The sequence below is a fragment of the Petromyzon marinus genome, chromosome 7, assembly GCF_048934315.1.
Source record: "Petromyzon marinus isolate PM22_M1 ecotype Great Lakes invasive population chromosome 7, UKy_Petmar_22M1.pri1.0, whole genome shotgun sequence".
Taxonomy (NCBI): Eukaryota; Metazoa; Chordata; class Hyperoartia; order Petromyzontiformes; family Petromyzontidae; genus Petromyzon; species Petromyzon marinus.
The window spans coordinates 16,890,876-16,903,753 of record NC_133673.1 but is presented as its reverse complement, the minus strand read 5'-3'; the positions used below and the strand labels follow the sequence as shown (position 1 = coordinate 16,903,753).

General features: G+C 52.2%; 1 protein-coding gene across 4 annotated transcripts in view; it reads right to left on the bottom strand.

Annotated features, from left to right (window-relative positions):
- Positions 1-685: 685 nt before the first annotated feature.
- Positions 686-12,878, bottom strand: part of LOC116940056 (tumor protein p53-inducible protein 11-like) — a 79,918-nt gene continuing 67,725 nt past the window's right edge. For all 4 annotated transcript variants that reach the window (XM_032949336.2, XM_032949340.2, XM_076065472.1 and 1 more), the window contains 4 exons: positions 11,398-11,446; positions 10,377-10,473; positions 7,031-7,132; positions 686-1,795 (listed from right to left, as the gene is read on the bottom strand). In XM_032949336.2, the coding sequence (XP_032805227.1) occupies positions 1,665-1,795; positions 7,031-7,132; positions 10,377-10,473; positions 11,398-11,446 (379 nt within the window). In that variant the 3' untranslated portion in view covers positions 686-1,664. The remainder of the gene's footprint in view (positions 1,796-7,030; positions 7,133-10,376; positions 10,474-11,397; positions 11,447-12,878) is intronic.

The following is a 12,878-nucleotide window of genomic DNA, read 5'->3' as shown; positions in this document are numbered from 1 at the left end:
CGTTCCTCCATCCCGTGGCGCGAGGCGACACTCGTAGCGTGGCGGAGTCCCGAGCTCCTGGTTTAATTGCAACCTCGGATCGTGATGAGCCAGCACTCCCAACTCGAGACGCCGCCTCTCTTTAATTGCTTCACAAAGCTAATTTACATCTTCTCGCTGCCTGCCCTCCCTCATCCCTCTCGTTCCGTCTCGCTCAATCGCCTGCGGTAAGGGAGCTCTGGAGATCGTTAATAAATTGTTCGCGGAGTTGATTATGAATTCGTTTTTTTTTTCTGATGCTGTTGGGGGGGATACAATGAAAGCGAATTCGATTTTTTATCGCGTTTATTGTGGGGGATGAACCGAGTCTATCGTAAAGGAACGCTCTTGCACTCAAATGTACAGCTTGTCCCACATCATGGGAACGTGGAAATGCCACGACTCGCACATGACTTCCAAATGAGACGAGCTGAGACACTCTGCTGTCACGGAATGTCTCACGGAGTGACTACCGTGACATTTGCGAGACACACAACACGCGGAGACAAAAGCAGTGCCCCCCCCCCCCCCCCCCACAAAGCAAAACTGAGCGAGGATTTTATTTTATTAACCAACCCCTGGAGAACGCCTCAATAAGCTCGCAGCTCACGGGAAAACTGAAAAGGTGAACCCCTCGCCGTGTCCGCGTCACACACGCACACACGAATCGTTTCCTTTGTTTAATCGTCGATCCAGTAATAATATAGTAACAATAATAACAATCATCATGAACAACATAATAACACGAGACGAGAAAAACGGAACACCTAGGAGTTTAAAAATGAGCACGGGGAAACCAGCGACTCACGGTCCGCATGCAGAGCCGCACACCTGCCCACGCACACATACCCACAAACACTTGCCACGCACACATACCCACAAACACTTGCCATGCACACCTGCCCATAAACACCTGCCACACTCACATGCCACAAACACCTACCCACAAACACTTACCATGCACACCTGCCCACAAACACCTGTCACGCACACATACCCACAAACACCTACCCAAGCACACCTGTCACACACACCTACCCACGCACACCTGTCACACACCTACCCACAAACACCTACCCACACTTACCATGCACACCTGCCCACAAACACCTGTCACGCACACATACCCACAAACACCTATCCAAGCACACCTGTCACACACACCTACCCACGCACACCTGTCACACATACCTACCCACAAACACTTGCCATGCACACCTGTCCACGCACACGGACCCCACGCACCCCTGCCCACGCACACTCCAACAGCCTAGTCAGGCTATACGGGCGATATTTGCCTTCGCCTTCTATTTGAGTGTAGGTGTGTTTATGTGTTTCTGAATATACGTTTATTTATGAGTGTACCGTATGTGTATTGCGTGTGTGAGTGTGAGCGTGTGTAAACGTGCATGCGCCTCTGCGTGTGTATATTTCCATCCCTCATTCAGACATCACACCCACACTCATCACACATCCCATGCCACCCATCGCTCGAGTAGGTCAGGGAATTTATACACAGACGACGCACACTGCTCTCCATAGAAGGCAAGACCAAGTGAACTGGAAGTGTGGGGGGCTAGAGGGTAGGGGGCTTTGGAGAGGGTGGGGGGCTTCGTGGAGAGGGTGGTAGCTTTGCCTCCCTTCAACTACTTGCGCCACCTCCGCCCGATCTTGAAGTAATACACCAGGGAGACGAGGAGGAATGCTACCCGCAGCGCCGAGTAGAGGAGCGCACTCGCTGGGCACGAGCCTCGTTCCCACAGCGTCATGCTCGTCACTGCGGGCGGGGGGGGGGGCAAGGGGGAGGGGTCACGGTGGGGGATGGAGAGTGGTGGTGGGGGGGTTAAACGACTTAGTAATAAAATGCGCAGCTCTGCCAGCTCACGCCACTGCGGGCGGAATGTCCTCCACTAGAGGGAGTCCTAGAAGGTATTTGGCCTACTCTTCCTACGTTGACAAGACGTCTTGGAAGAGGTGGGCGTACACACAACTTACCCCAATCGCCACACACAACCGTGCGATAGACTTTGGGGGAGGGGGGCGGTGAAGAAACTTTCACCACAGTTTCAGCTGCCGTGCCGGGTTACGGAATCGAACCTGCGGTCTCTGCGTTGCGAGTCCGCTGTGCGAACCGTGACACCGCGCCAGCGACTCGGCCAATGCAACTCTTCTGCCTCCTAACGCAGAGCGCACCAGGCGCTCCACATTGGAAACCCTGACAATAATTAAACCGTTGGCCAATCATTCAAGCATCAGCTCATTCAAACAAAACGGTATTTTACGTTTTACTTTAAAGATATATGTAACTCTGCCTGCATTGTTAATACGACATTAACGTTGGTCATTTACTGTGCTTGCTTGAGAGGCGTAGGCTTTGGAAAAGGCCTTCATCCAGCAGTGGATAGATCATGGCTGATGACGACTCTGTGCGCTGCGCTGTCAGTGCGCTGTTCGAGTGATCCTCCTCGTCGCCGCCCTCGTGGACGCTGAGCGCCGCGCGGTCAATCCCCGTGGCGCCACTCGCCAGGGAGAGGCCGTTGCGTGCAGGCGTCGGGATCCAACATTTGAGAAATTCGAAATTTGCCCGCAGATTACCCAATTGTGATCACACACAGCAGCAGCAGTAGCAATCATGATGACCCCCGACTGGTGGACTCATGCCTCACGGGTGACTCTGCAAAATGAGGCTCACCCTGGTGTCTCTCTTAAGTGCTCACCTCGTTGAACAAAGAACACTTGAAACGTAATCAGTTCACGCAGGCCACGACCGCGTAGGCCCCGACTGAGTATTGATGCCTTGCGGCTAAGGTTGGACAGGTTACTGCATCAGCTCTGTCCGTTCGTATCGTTAAGGAGGGCGGGGGGGGGGGTCACGATAACTCTCGTGAATATGATCCAATGTGAACCACACTACAGGATGACGCTGGGTTGCTATTCGACCACGTTGATCAAAGCGGTGGACACAACTTGGAGAGGAAACCCAGAGCCGAAAGGAAATCTTTGCAAACATACTGCCGCATTTTGCGCTGAAAGTCATCTGTTAGAAATAAGGGATTGTGTTTTGCCCTGGCACAGTTATCCGTCGGCTTCCACAACTGCTCACTCAACAAAGACAAAGTGTGTAACGTGTTGGTACGCGTTACACAGTATGCACGATTGTTCCTAACTTTGACCTACCACCCTCGCTTCTGTAGGCAGGGTCCGTTCTGTTCTGCGCATCTCCCGGCGTCCTCGCTGCGCGAATCCCTTTGTGAGCGAGTTCCCAACCACCACCACCACCGCCACACAAATATCAGTGTTTGTAGCGAGCGGAACGAAGACCGGCGCCACCCCCTTCCACATGGCGCCACCATCCCCGCCCCCAGTCTTTGCTCCGAGGAGTCCCAACTCCACGTGCGTCCCGTATTTTGAGATTCCACCTTCCCCCGGCAGCGGCGCTCAGAGTGTGCGGTGCCGACAGAGGCGTCGCTGTCGGCAGTCACGCGGAGCCCCTGCGGTCAGTCGGCAGCAGGGGCATCTCGCGAGAGGTAATGAGGTGCGGGTGGATGGGTAGGCCGAGGTTAGCGGTCACTGCGTGAGATTGTCTGGTGGCGGCGTGAGACAGATGAGAGGCGAGTGGGTGTGATAGGAGCGCGATAGCGCTCTCTAGACTGCTCTGTGATTATAATAGCATGAGCCATGATCAATGCACTGCTGGAATCTCCCCAAGCCACCGCCGCCACCTCTCAGGATTCTGCGATGAAGAATCCACCCGCACACGGACTGAGTTAATTGCTCCATCTTCAGGATGGATGTCCTCTCGGATGCGTTACATTCCTTGGCTGCCACTCCTGGAGATAGTGTTACCATAATCTCGGTCCTCCCAGCACGCAATGATGTCTTTGTTGTACTGATGTTTCCTAACAAGGATGAACCCGGTAAGAGCGTGTATCTTATTGTCATAGTCCTGCCTATAATCACATGGGCAACGCAGTTTCAGATCTCTCGTTGATCCAAATAAAGGCCTTGTGCCTTGCACGCGCGGCACGGGCAGGTGACATGACGCGCGGGGCATCTCGGCAGGGCAGATTCTACGAACACAATCGCACGTCGTGCTGCCTCAGAGTTTTCGGTTCGTTGAGTGTAACCAGGGTGGGAACTCAAGAGGCGAGGATGGGAGTCTCATTTGCCAGCGTGAGCTTGGGGCATTGGTCTGCTGCCAGTAGGCGGCGACTATTGCTGCTGCTGCTGTGTTTGTGTGTTACATTCATCCCAGTGGAGTACTGTTGCATGTGAGAGTTTCGAATTTGGCTAATTTGAATAGTGAGGCTTTGCGTGTTTTATTCCATAATCACGGTTGCTGTGCCCAACATCTCAAGGGGCCAGTGACAAACAGCACCACACGGCAGTGCAGGGACGCGACTCGTAATTTGCTTCTAGCTTGCTCGCACGCCTCTGATGCGTTTCTCATCATGTGCAGAGACGTGTTTGGTGGGGGTCGATTCCCTGGCCTACAGCCTGCACGGATTGCCCTTGCGCCTGCAAAGCAGACGAGCGACCAGCCCGGCGACTCTGCAGCCCGCGGGCATCCTCCTCCACCGCACCCTCCCCGCAGTGGGGGAAGCAGCGCACAGGTCATTTATCACTTTTGTTGTGAAAATAAAGGCAACTTTTTCGAGTTATAGATTGTCGATGGCCAATCTCGTCCTAGAATTTCGCCGTTGCGGGCATTGGTATTGATCAGCTCGTGTGATAACTCTCAGAGCGATTGGCTAAGGAGGTCTTGGGAGTCTACAGACAGACAGACATATAGACAGATGGATACATAGGCAGACAGACACATCGACAGAGGGACACATAGACAGAGGGACACAGACAGAGGGACACATAGACAGACAGACACATAGACAGAGGGACACATAGACAGAGGGACACAGACAGACAGACACATAGACAGATAGACACATCGGCAGACAGACACATAGTCTGACAGACGTAAAATATAAACACAAATCTCTGCGCTCCTAATGAATCGCCTTCGGGTGCCTCTCCAGCTCCCCTCCCCCTGGCTCCCACAGTTGGACACGACCCCCATTATTTATACAGTGTGTTTGGATGCAGTCCTACTTAGATTATTTATGAACCCGGTTTCGGCCTTCATTTACCCAGAAAATCCTCGCCGCGTTTCAAAACCCTTCCTTGGAAGAGGCCTGCAATGAGATGCTCGGACCATGATTGCTGTTTGACTTTTGTTGTTTAATAGATATTATGCCTTTGCATTATAATTCGTCGAATTTCTGTGAGAGGAGAGACAGGGCCCTCGTGGGGGTCCAGCATGCGGATTATAAACGAATATTTTCCTAACCTTGGTAATTCCGAAAACCCGAACTCTAGTGGGCCACCGGTAGATGACCAACCAGGTGTGGTTAATCCTCCCGCTGTATTAACCAGGTGTGGTCAATCCACCCGCTCTATTAACCAGTCGTGGTTAATCCTCCCGCTGTATTAACCAGATGTGGTTAATCTTCCCGCTGTATTAACCAGGTGTGGTCAATCCACCCGCTGTATTAACCAGGTATGGTTAATCCTCCCGCTGTATTAACCAGGTGTGGTCAATCCACCCGCTGTATTAACCAGGTGTGGTTCATCCTCCCGCTTTATTAACCAGGTGTGGTTAATTCTCCCGCTGTATTAACCAGGTGTGGTCAATCCACCCGCTCTATTAACCAGTCGTGGTTAATCCTCCCGCTGTATTAACCAGATGTGGTTAATCTTCCCGCTGTATTAACCAGGTGTGGTCAATCCACCCGCTGTATTAACCAGGTGTGGTTCATCCTCCCGCTTTATTAACCAGGTGTGGTTAATTCTCCCGCTGTATTAACCAGGTGTGGTTCATCCTCCCGCTGTATTAAAAAGGTGGGGTTAATTCTCCCGCTGTATTAACCAGGTGTGGTTAATTCTCCCGCTGTATTAACCAGGTGTGGTTAATTCTCCCGCTGTATTAACCAGGTGTGGTTCATCCTCCCGCTGTATTAACCAGGTGTGGTTAATCCACCCGCTGTATTAACCAGGTGTGGTTCATCCTCCTGTTGTATTAACCGGGGCGGACGGCCATGGCGCTGTCCCGGCCCTGCGCTCAGGGGAAGCCGCCGCTTGCCCCGCAAGCAGAGAGCGCCATGTGTGGCGCCGGCTACAGCAATTGGTGATTCACGCGGAGACGTCTGTTAAGTAACGCGGTGTGTGCGTGCCCTGGCATACACAATGCGGCCATAGCTCTCCCCCCGCCGCCTCCTCTTCTCTCTCCCTACATTGCTCGCAGCCACACTTTACATTCCAGGTCCAGCGCATTTAATTAAACGACTTGTGGGAATCCTGTGTGTGGCTTTTCGTATGTGCGGGGTGCAGTGCTTAGCACATTAGTGTGTGCATGTGAGTGGGTGGGTGCGTGATTGGGGAGCGGTCGCGTAGTGGTTAGTGCACTGTGCTACAAACCCGGTGACCCGAGTTCGATTCCCACTTATGGCCAACACCAGTAACGAGAGCATCCTCTAGGTCGACTCAGCCTTTCATGAGTAACTGGTACGGTGTCTATACATCAGCATTGGGGAGACAAAGGTGGCCGGCCGTGGTGTTGACCAGCCGCCTCCACGTTTGCCATGCCGGCCTTCATAGGTGCTCGCTAACAGCACTTGCCCCAACAGTCTGTTAAGGCTACACGGGGGATCTTTGTCTTTGCGTTGGCCTGGTTGTTTAATTTAATACAAAACGCTCCTTCCCAGAATAATTTCTGCACGCAACCATATTCATCTCGCCTCGTATTACCCTCGTGATTCTGCCGTACAATAGGATTATGGATGTACAGGGCACAATAATATCGGATCATTACGAACAGGCGTACCTGCTGCTCTAGTGGTAGTGCCTTGGGCGGCAGAGCCCCTACTCCTATCCAGCCTAGGAGCGGCGTTCCCCGGACATTCTCGGGCGAGGAGCCGACTGGGCCCGGGCGCTCCGCGGCGTGCGGGGGTCCACGTACCCACGAGCTGGATGGCGTAGAAGCAGACTTCGGTGAGCAAGCTCCAGCGGATCACGGCCTTGTCTGACGTGTACAGGGAGTTCCAGAACGTCAGAGAGAGGCCTGCAGGCGGAGACAGCGACGGAGGGGCGGGAGGGGGGTAAATCATGTCCGCATGTTGAACTTCTTTCCCACCGTATGTAGCCAACCATGCTAATAGGAGGCGTGGGGGAAGGACAACAAACTAAACACAAAAAGCAGTAAAAAATAGTTTTAAATCTAGATGATTATTCTCCTAAAAATGTAGGAGAATAGTCATCCACCCGATACACCACATCCGATATATTTCGACTGTTATAGTCACGTGTCACCTACTCCAGTCGACCAGAGACCCGGGAATACGCAGAGAAGGATCGAGCCCTGGGTTCAACTGATTCGCTTTGAACACGAATTCCTCTGCCTCTCTTTGTCGGTGGTCGAGACTAATGGAGCATTAGCAGTCAATGGGAACGGGCCCTATTCATCTGGGGAGCGGTGGCAAGGTGATTAGCGCGCTGCACTACGAACCCAGTCATCTGAATTTTATTCCTCACCATGGCTACCATCCATGGCGAGTGATTTCAGGACAGCTCGTGTACTTCCTAAGGTAAACTCAGCCTTAAACGTGCACCCAGCGTGGTGTGTAAAGCATCAGCCCTAGGGAGACAAAGACGGTCGGCCGTGGCGCTGACCACACAACCCCTTGGTGTGCCATGCCGGCCTTAATGAGCGCTGCCCCACAGCACTTCCCAAAACGCATATAAAGGCTATACGAGGATCTTTGTTGTATGATCGATGTATACAGTGTGGGAAAAAGTATTTGATCCCCTGCTGATTTTGTACGTTTGCCCACTGACAAAGAAATGACTTGTCTATAATTTTAATAGTAGGTTTATTTGAACAGTGAGAGACAGAATAACAACAAAAAATCCAGAAAAACGCATGTCAAAAATGTTATAAATTGATTTGCATTTTAATGAGGGAAATAAGTATTTAACCCCCTCTCAATCAGAAAGATTTTTGGCTCCCAGGTGTCTTTTATACAGGTAACGAGCTGAGATTAGGAGCACAATCTTAAAGGGAGTGATCCTAATCTCAGCTTGTTACCTGTATAAAAGACACCTGTCCACAGAAGCAATCAGTCAATCAGATTCCAAACTCTCCACCATGGCCAAGACCAAAGAGCTCTCCAAGGATGTCAGGGACAAGATTGTAGACCTACACAAGGCTGCAATGAGCTACAATACCATTGCCAAACAGCTTGGTGAGAAGGTGACAACAGTTGGTGCGATTATTCGCAAATGGACGAAACACAAAATAACTGTCAATCTCCCTCGGCCTGGGGCTCCATGCAAGATCTCACCTCGTGGAGTTGCAATGATCATGAGAACGGTGAGGAATCAGCCCAGATCTACACGGGAAGATCTTGTCAATGATCTCAAGGCAGCTGGGACCATAGTCACCAAGAAAACAATTGGTAACACACTACGCCGTGAAGGACTGAAATCCTGCAGCGCCCGCAAGGTCCCCCTGCTCAAGAAAGCACATATACATGCCCGTCTGAGTTTGCAATTAACATCTGAATGATTCAGAGGATAACTGGGTGAAAGTGCTGTGGTCAGATGAGACCAAAATGGAGCTCTTTGGCATCAACTCAACTCGCCGTGTTTGGAGGAGGAGGAATGCTGCCTATGACCCCAAGAACACCATCCCCACCGTCAAACATGGAGGTGGAAACATTATGCTTTGGGGGTGTTTTTCTGCTAAGGGGACAGAACAACTTCACCGCATCAAAGGGACAATGGACGGGGCCATGTACCGTCAAATCTTGGGTGAGAACCTCCTTCCCTCAGCCAGGGCATTGAAAATGGGTCGTGGATGGGTATTCCAGCATGAGAATGGCCCAAACACACACAGCCAAGGCAACAAAGGAGTGGCTCAAGAAGAAGCACATTAAGGTCCTGGAGTGGCCTAGCCAGTCTCCAGACCTTTATCCCATAGAAAATCTGTGGAGGGAGCTGAAGGTTCGAGTTGCCAAAAGTCAGCCTCGAAACCTTAATGACTTGGAGAAGATCTGCAAAGAGGAGTGGGACAAAATCCCTCCTGAGATGTGTGCAAACCTGGTGGCCAACTACAAGAAACGTCTGACCTCTGTGATTGCCAACAAGGGTTTTGCCACCAAGTACTAATTCATGTTTTGCAGAGGGGTCAAATACTTATTTCCTCATTAAAATGCAAATCAATTTATAACATTTTTGACATGCGTTTTTCTGGATTTTGTTGTTGTTATTCTGTCTCTCACTGTTCAAATAAACATACCATTAAAATTATAGACTGATCATTTCTTTGTCAGTGGGCAAACGTACAAAATCATCAGGGGATCAAATACTTGTTTCCCTCACTGTATAATGCAGTCAAACGTTCGGCTATAAACGCATGTCAAGGATGCTGTAGAGGAGGGGAGGGAGGTGGGGGGTTCGTGGGGGGGGACACAAGGTATTGATGAAGGTGAAAGGATGAGCAGGGGTGAGTAAGAATAACGCTGCATCATGGCCGACACGGCAGCTATTGCTCTAGGGGTGGCGGCATTTGCTATCGGCGGAGGGGAAGTCTTGAGCCAAGACTTGAATAGCAATGGGGATGGATTAAAAATACTCAATAATGAGGCGGCCGAGTCACGCAGAGGTCAGAGTTGCTAAGCCGACAACGCTGCGATCATCGTGGCTTTGAATTTGCGGGGGTTTAGCCGCCCGTGGATTGCCAGGGTTCTCCAGTGTGGCGAGTTCATGGTGCCAGCCCGCTAATCAACGATTGCACAAAAAAAATATCCATCATTAAATTCGGGCCGTCGTGCATGTATGTAGAACTTCTTTCGCACCGTACGTAGTCAACCATGCTATTCGGACGTGCGGGGGAAGAACAGCAAACTTAACCACAAGAAAGCAGTTTAAAGGAATGAGTTTTCAATCCAGATGTAAAAGTGCATAGCTCCATCTTCAAGCAAAGCAGGCTGCTTTGCACGTGAGGAACACTCACGGCACGGAGCGGGAGCCGGATTATCGTGCGCACGGGGACAATGTACACGGTGCAGATGGAACACCATTGCGTGTGTACACAGTGTAGGGTACACGTCGCCGAGTGTACACGTTGCGGTGTGTACACGTTGTTGTGTACACGTTGCGGCATGTACACGTTGCGGTGTGTACACGTTTCCGCGTGTACAAGTTGTTGTGTACACGTTGCTGTGTGCACACGTTGTTGTGTACACGTTGTTGTGTGTACACGTTGCTGTGTGCACGTTGAACCGGGCGGAGTGTGCGGGACCCACTCAGCAGGGCGCCCCCGTAGAGTCTCGTGGCCATGCGGCTGCCCACGTCTTCCTCTCCGGACAGCGCCTGGGACGCCGCCTCGGGCGCCGCCAGGGACTGGGGACGCAAGGGAGAGGGGGGGACACGGGGGCACGGGGGGCACGGGGGGCACGGGGGGCACGGGGGGCACGGGGGGGTACGGGGGGCACAGGGGACACGGGTGCACAGGGGGCACGGGGGGCACGGGGGGCACGGGGGGCACGGGGGGACACAGGGGGCACGGGGGCCACGGGGGGGCACGGGGGGCACGGGGGGTGGGGGGGGCTCGGGTTAGTTGTTTGATCGTAGGTGGAGGTCGGTGAGAGGGGGTGGGTGGACAGTATACCGCCCGGCCGCCTTTGTCTCCCTCGTGGCAATGTTCACACATCGCACCAGGTTCTCACTTGAGGCTGAGTCGATTTAGGGGAGATGGCTCCGGGACCATATATATTTATATATTCGTCACCGGTGTAGGCTGTGAGCTGCAAATGGGTCGCCGGGTTCGTAGCGTAGTGTGCTCACCACTACACTGCACGTGTTGGCACGCGTGTACACACACACAACAACAACCACCGTTCACCACTAAGTGGTGGTGACATCACTACGGCGCATGTGCCACGTGAAGTGTCAAAGGCCCGCTGGCAGGAGGTCATGGAAGAGACCCAGGTGCCATGGGTTGAGTGACTGAGATGACTGGCAGACGCACCAGCTGTGCACCGTATTGTCAACTTTCATACACACAAACACCCATACACACAAACACCCATACACACAAACACCCATTCATACAAACACCCATACACACAAACACACAAACACCCATGCACAGAAACACCCATACACACAAACACCCATACACACAAACGCCCATACACACAAACGCCCATACACACAAACACCCATACACACAAACACCCATACACACAAACGCCCATACACACAAACACCCATACACACAAACACCCATATACACAAACGCCCATACACACAAACACCACTCACCACGAGGCCCAGCGAGGTGAACATCAGCGCGGACAGCACCTGCCACGCTCTGCAAGAGACACGCGCACAGCGTGAGGGAGACACAGGGAAGTCGTCATCACCACCACCACCATCATCACAATCACCATCATCATTACCACCACCATCACCATCATCACCACCATCACCATCATCACCACCACCATCACCAAAACCACCATCACCACCATCACCATCATCACCATCATCACCATCATCACAACCACCATCACCACCACCATCATCACAACCACCATCATCATCATCACCACCATCACCATCATCACAACCACCATCACCACCACCACCATCATCATCACCACCACCATCACCACCATCATCACCACCATCATCACCATCATTACCATCACCACCACCATCATCACCATCACCATCATCACCACCACCATCACCAACACAATCACCACCATCATCATCACCACCACCATCACCACCATCATCATCACCACCACCGTCACCACCATCATCACCACCACCGTCACCACCATCATCACCACCATCACCACCATCATCACCAACACCATCACCACCACCACCATCACCATCATCACCATCATCACCGTCATCACCAACACCACCCCTCCCACAACACTCGTGGAACGGGCGCCCTCGAGGCAAGGAGGTTCAGTTTCAGTTTTCATTTATTTGGTATAGCCCTGTGAGCCATTCGGCTCTTGAATCGGGTGCAACCGCAACAAACAAAAAACAAAAACATGAACACGAAAACATCTTAAAGTGACTATATGTGACTGTGCAAACAGAAAATCCAGGAAAAAACAGCAAAATATTCCTGAAAAAGCACCGTACACCAACGCTGTGTGCAAAAATCCCAGTGGGATGCAAGTCAACAACAACCACAAGACAACTAAGATTAAGGCCATCAGTCTAACTCCGTACTACAACAAACAAACATGGCCAAACCAAAAAACTTTTCGAAATCACCAAAATAAAGCCATAAATGTATTGTAACAGTGATCACAAGGACTGTGACCGATTTTTTTTTTACAATAAACTACATAAATAACATGTAACACCAAACAGAGGGGGGTTGAGAGGGGGGTTGAGAGGGGGGTTGAGAGGGAGGGTTGAGAGGGGGGTTGAGAGGGGGGTTGAGAGGGGGGGATGAGAGGGGGTTGAGACGGGGGTTGAGAGGGGGGTTGAGAGGGGGGGTTGAGAGGGGGGTTTTGAGGGGGGGTTGAGAGGGGGGTTGAGAGGGGGGGTTGAGAGGGGGGGATGAGAGGGGGGTTGAGAGGGGGAATGAGAGGGGGGTTGAGAGGGGGGTTGAGAGGGGGGGATGAGAGGGGGGTTGAGAGGGGGGATGAGAGGGGGCGATGAGAGGGGGGTTGAGAGGGGGGTTGAGAGCGGGGTTGAGAGGGGGGTTTGAGAGGGGGGTTTTGAGGGGGGGTTGAGAGGGGGGGGTGAGAGGGGGGGTTGAGAGGGGG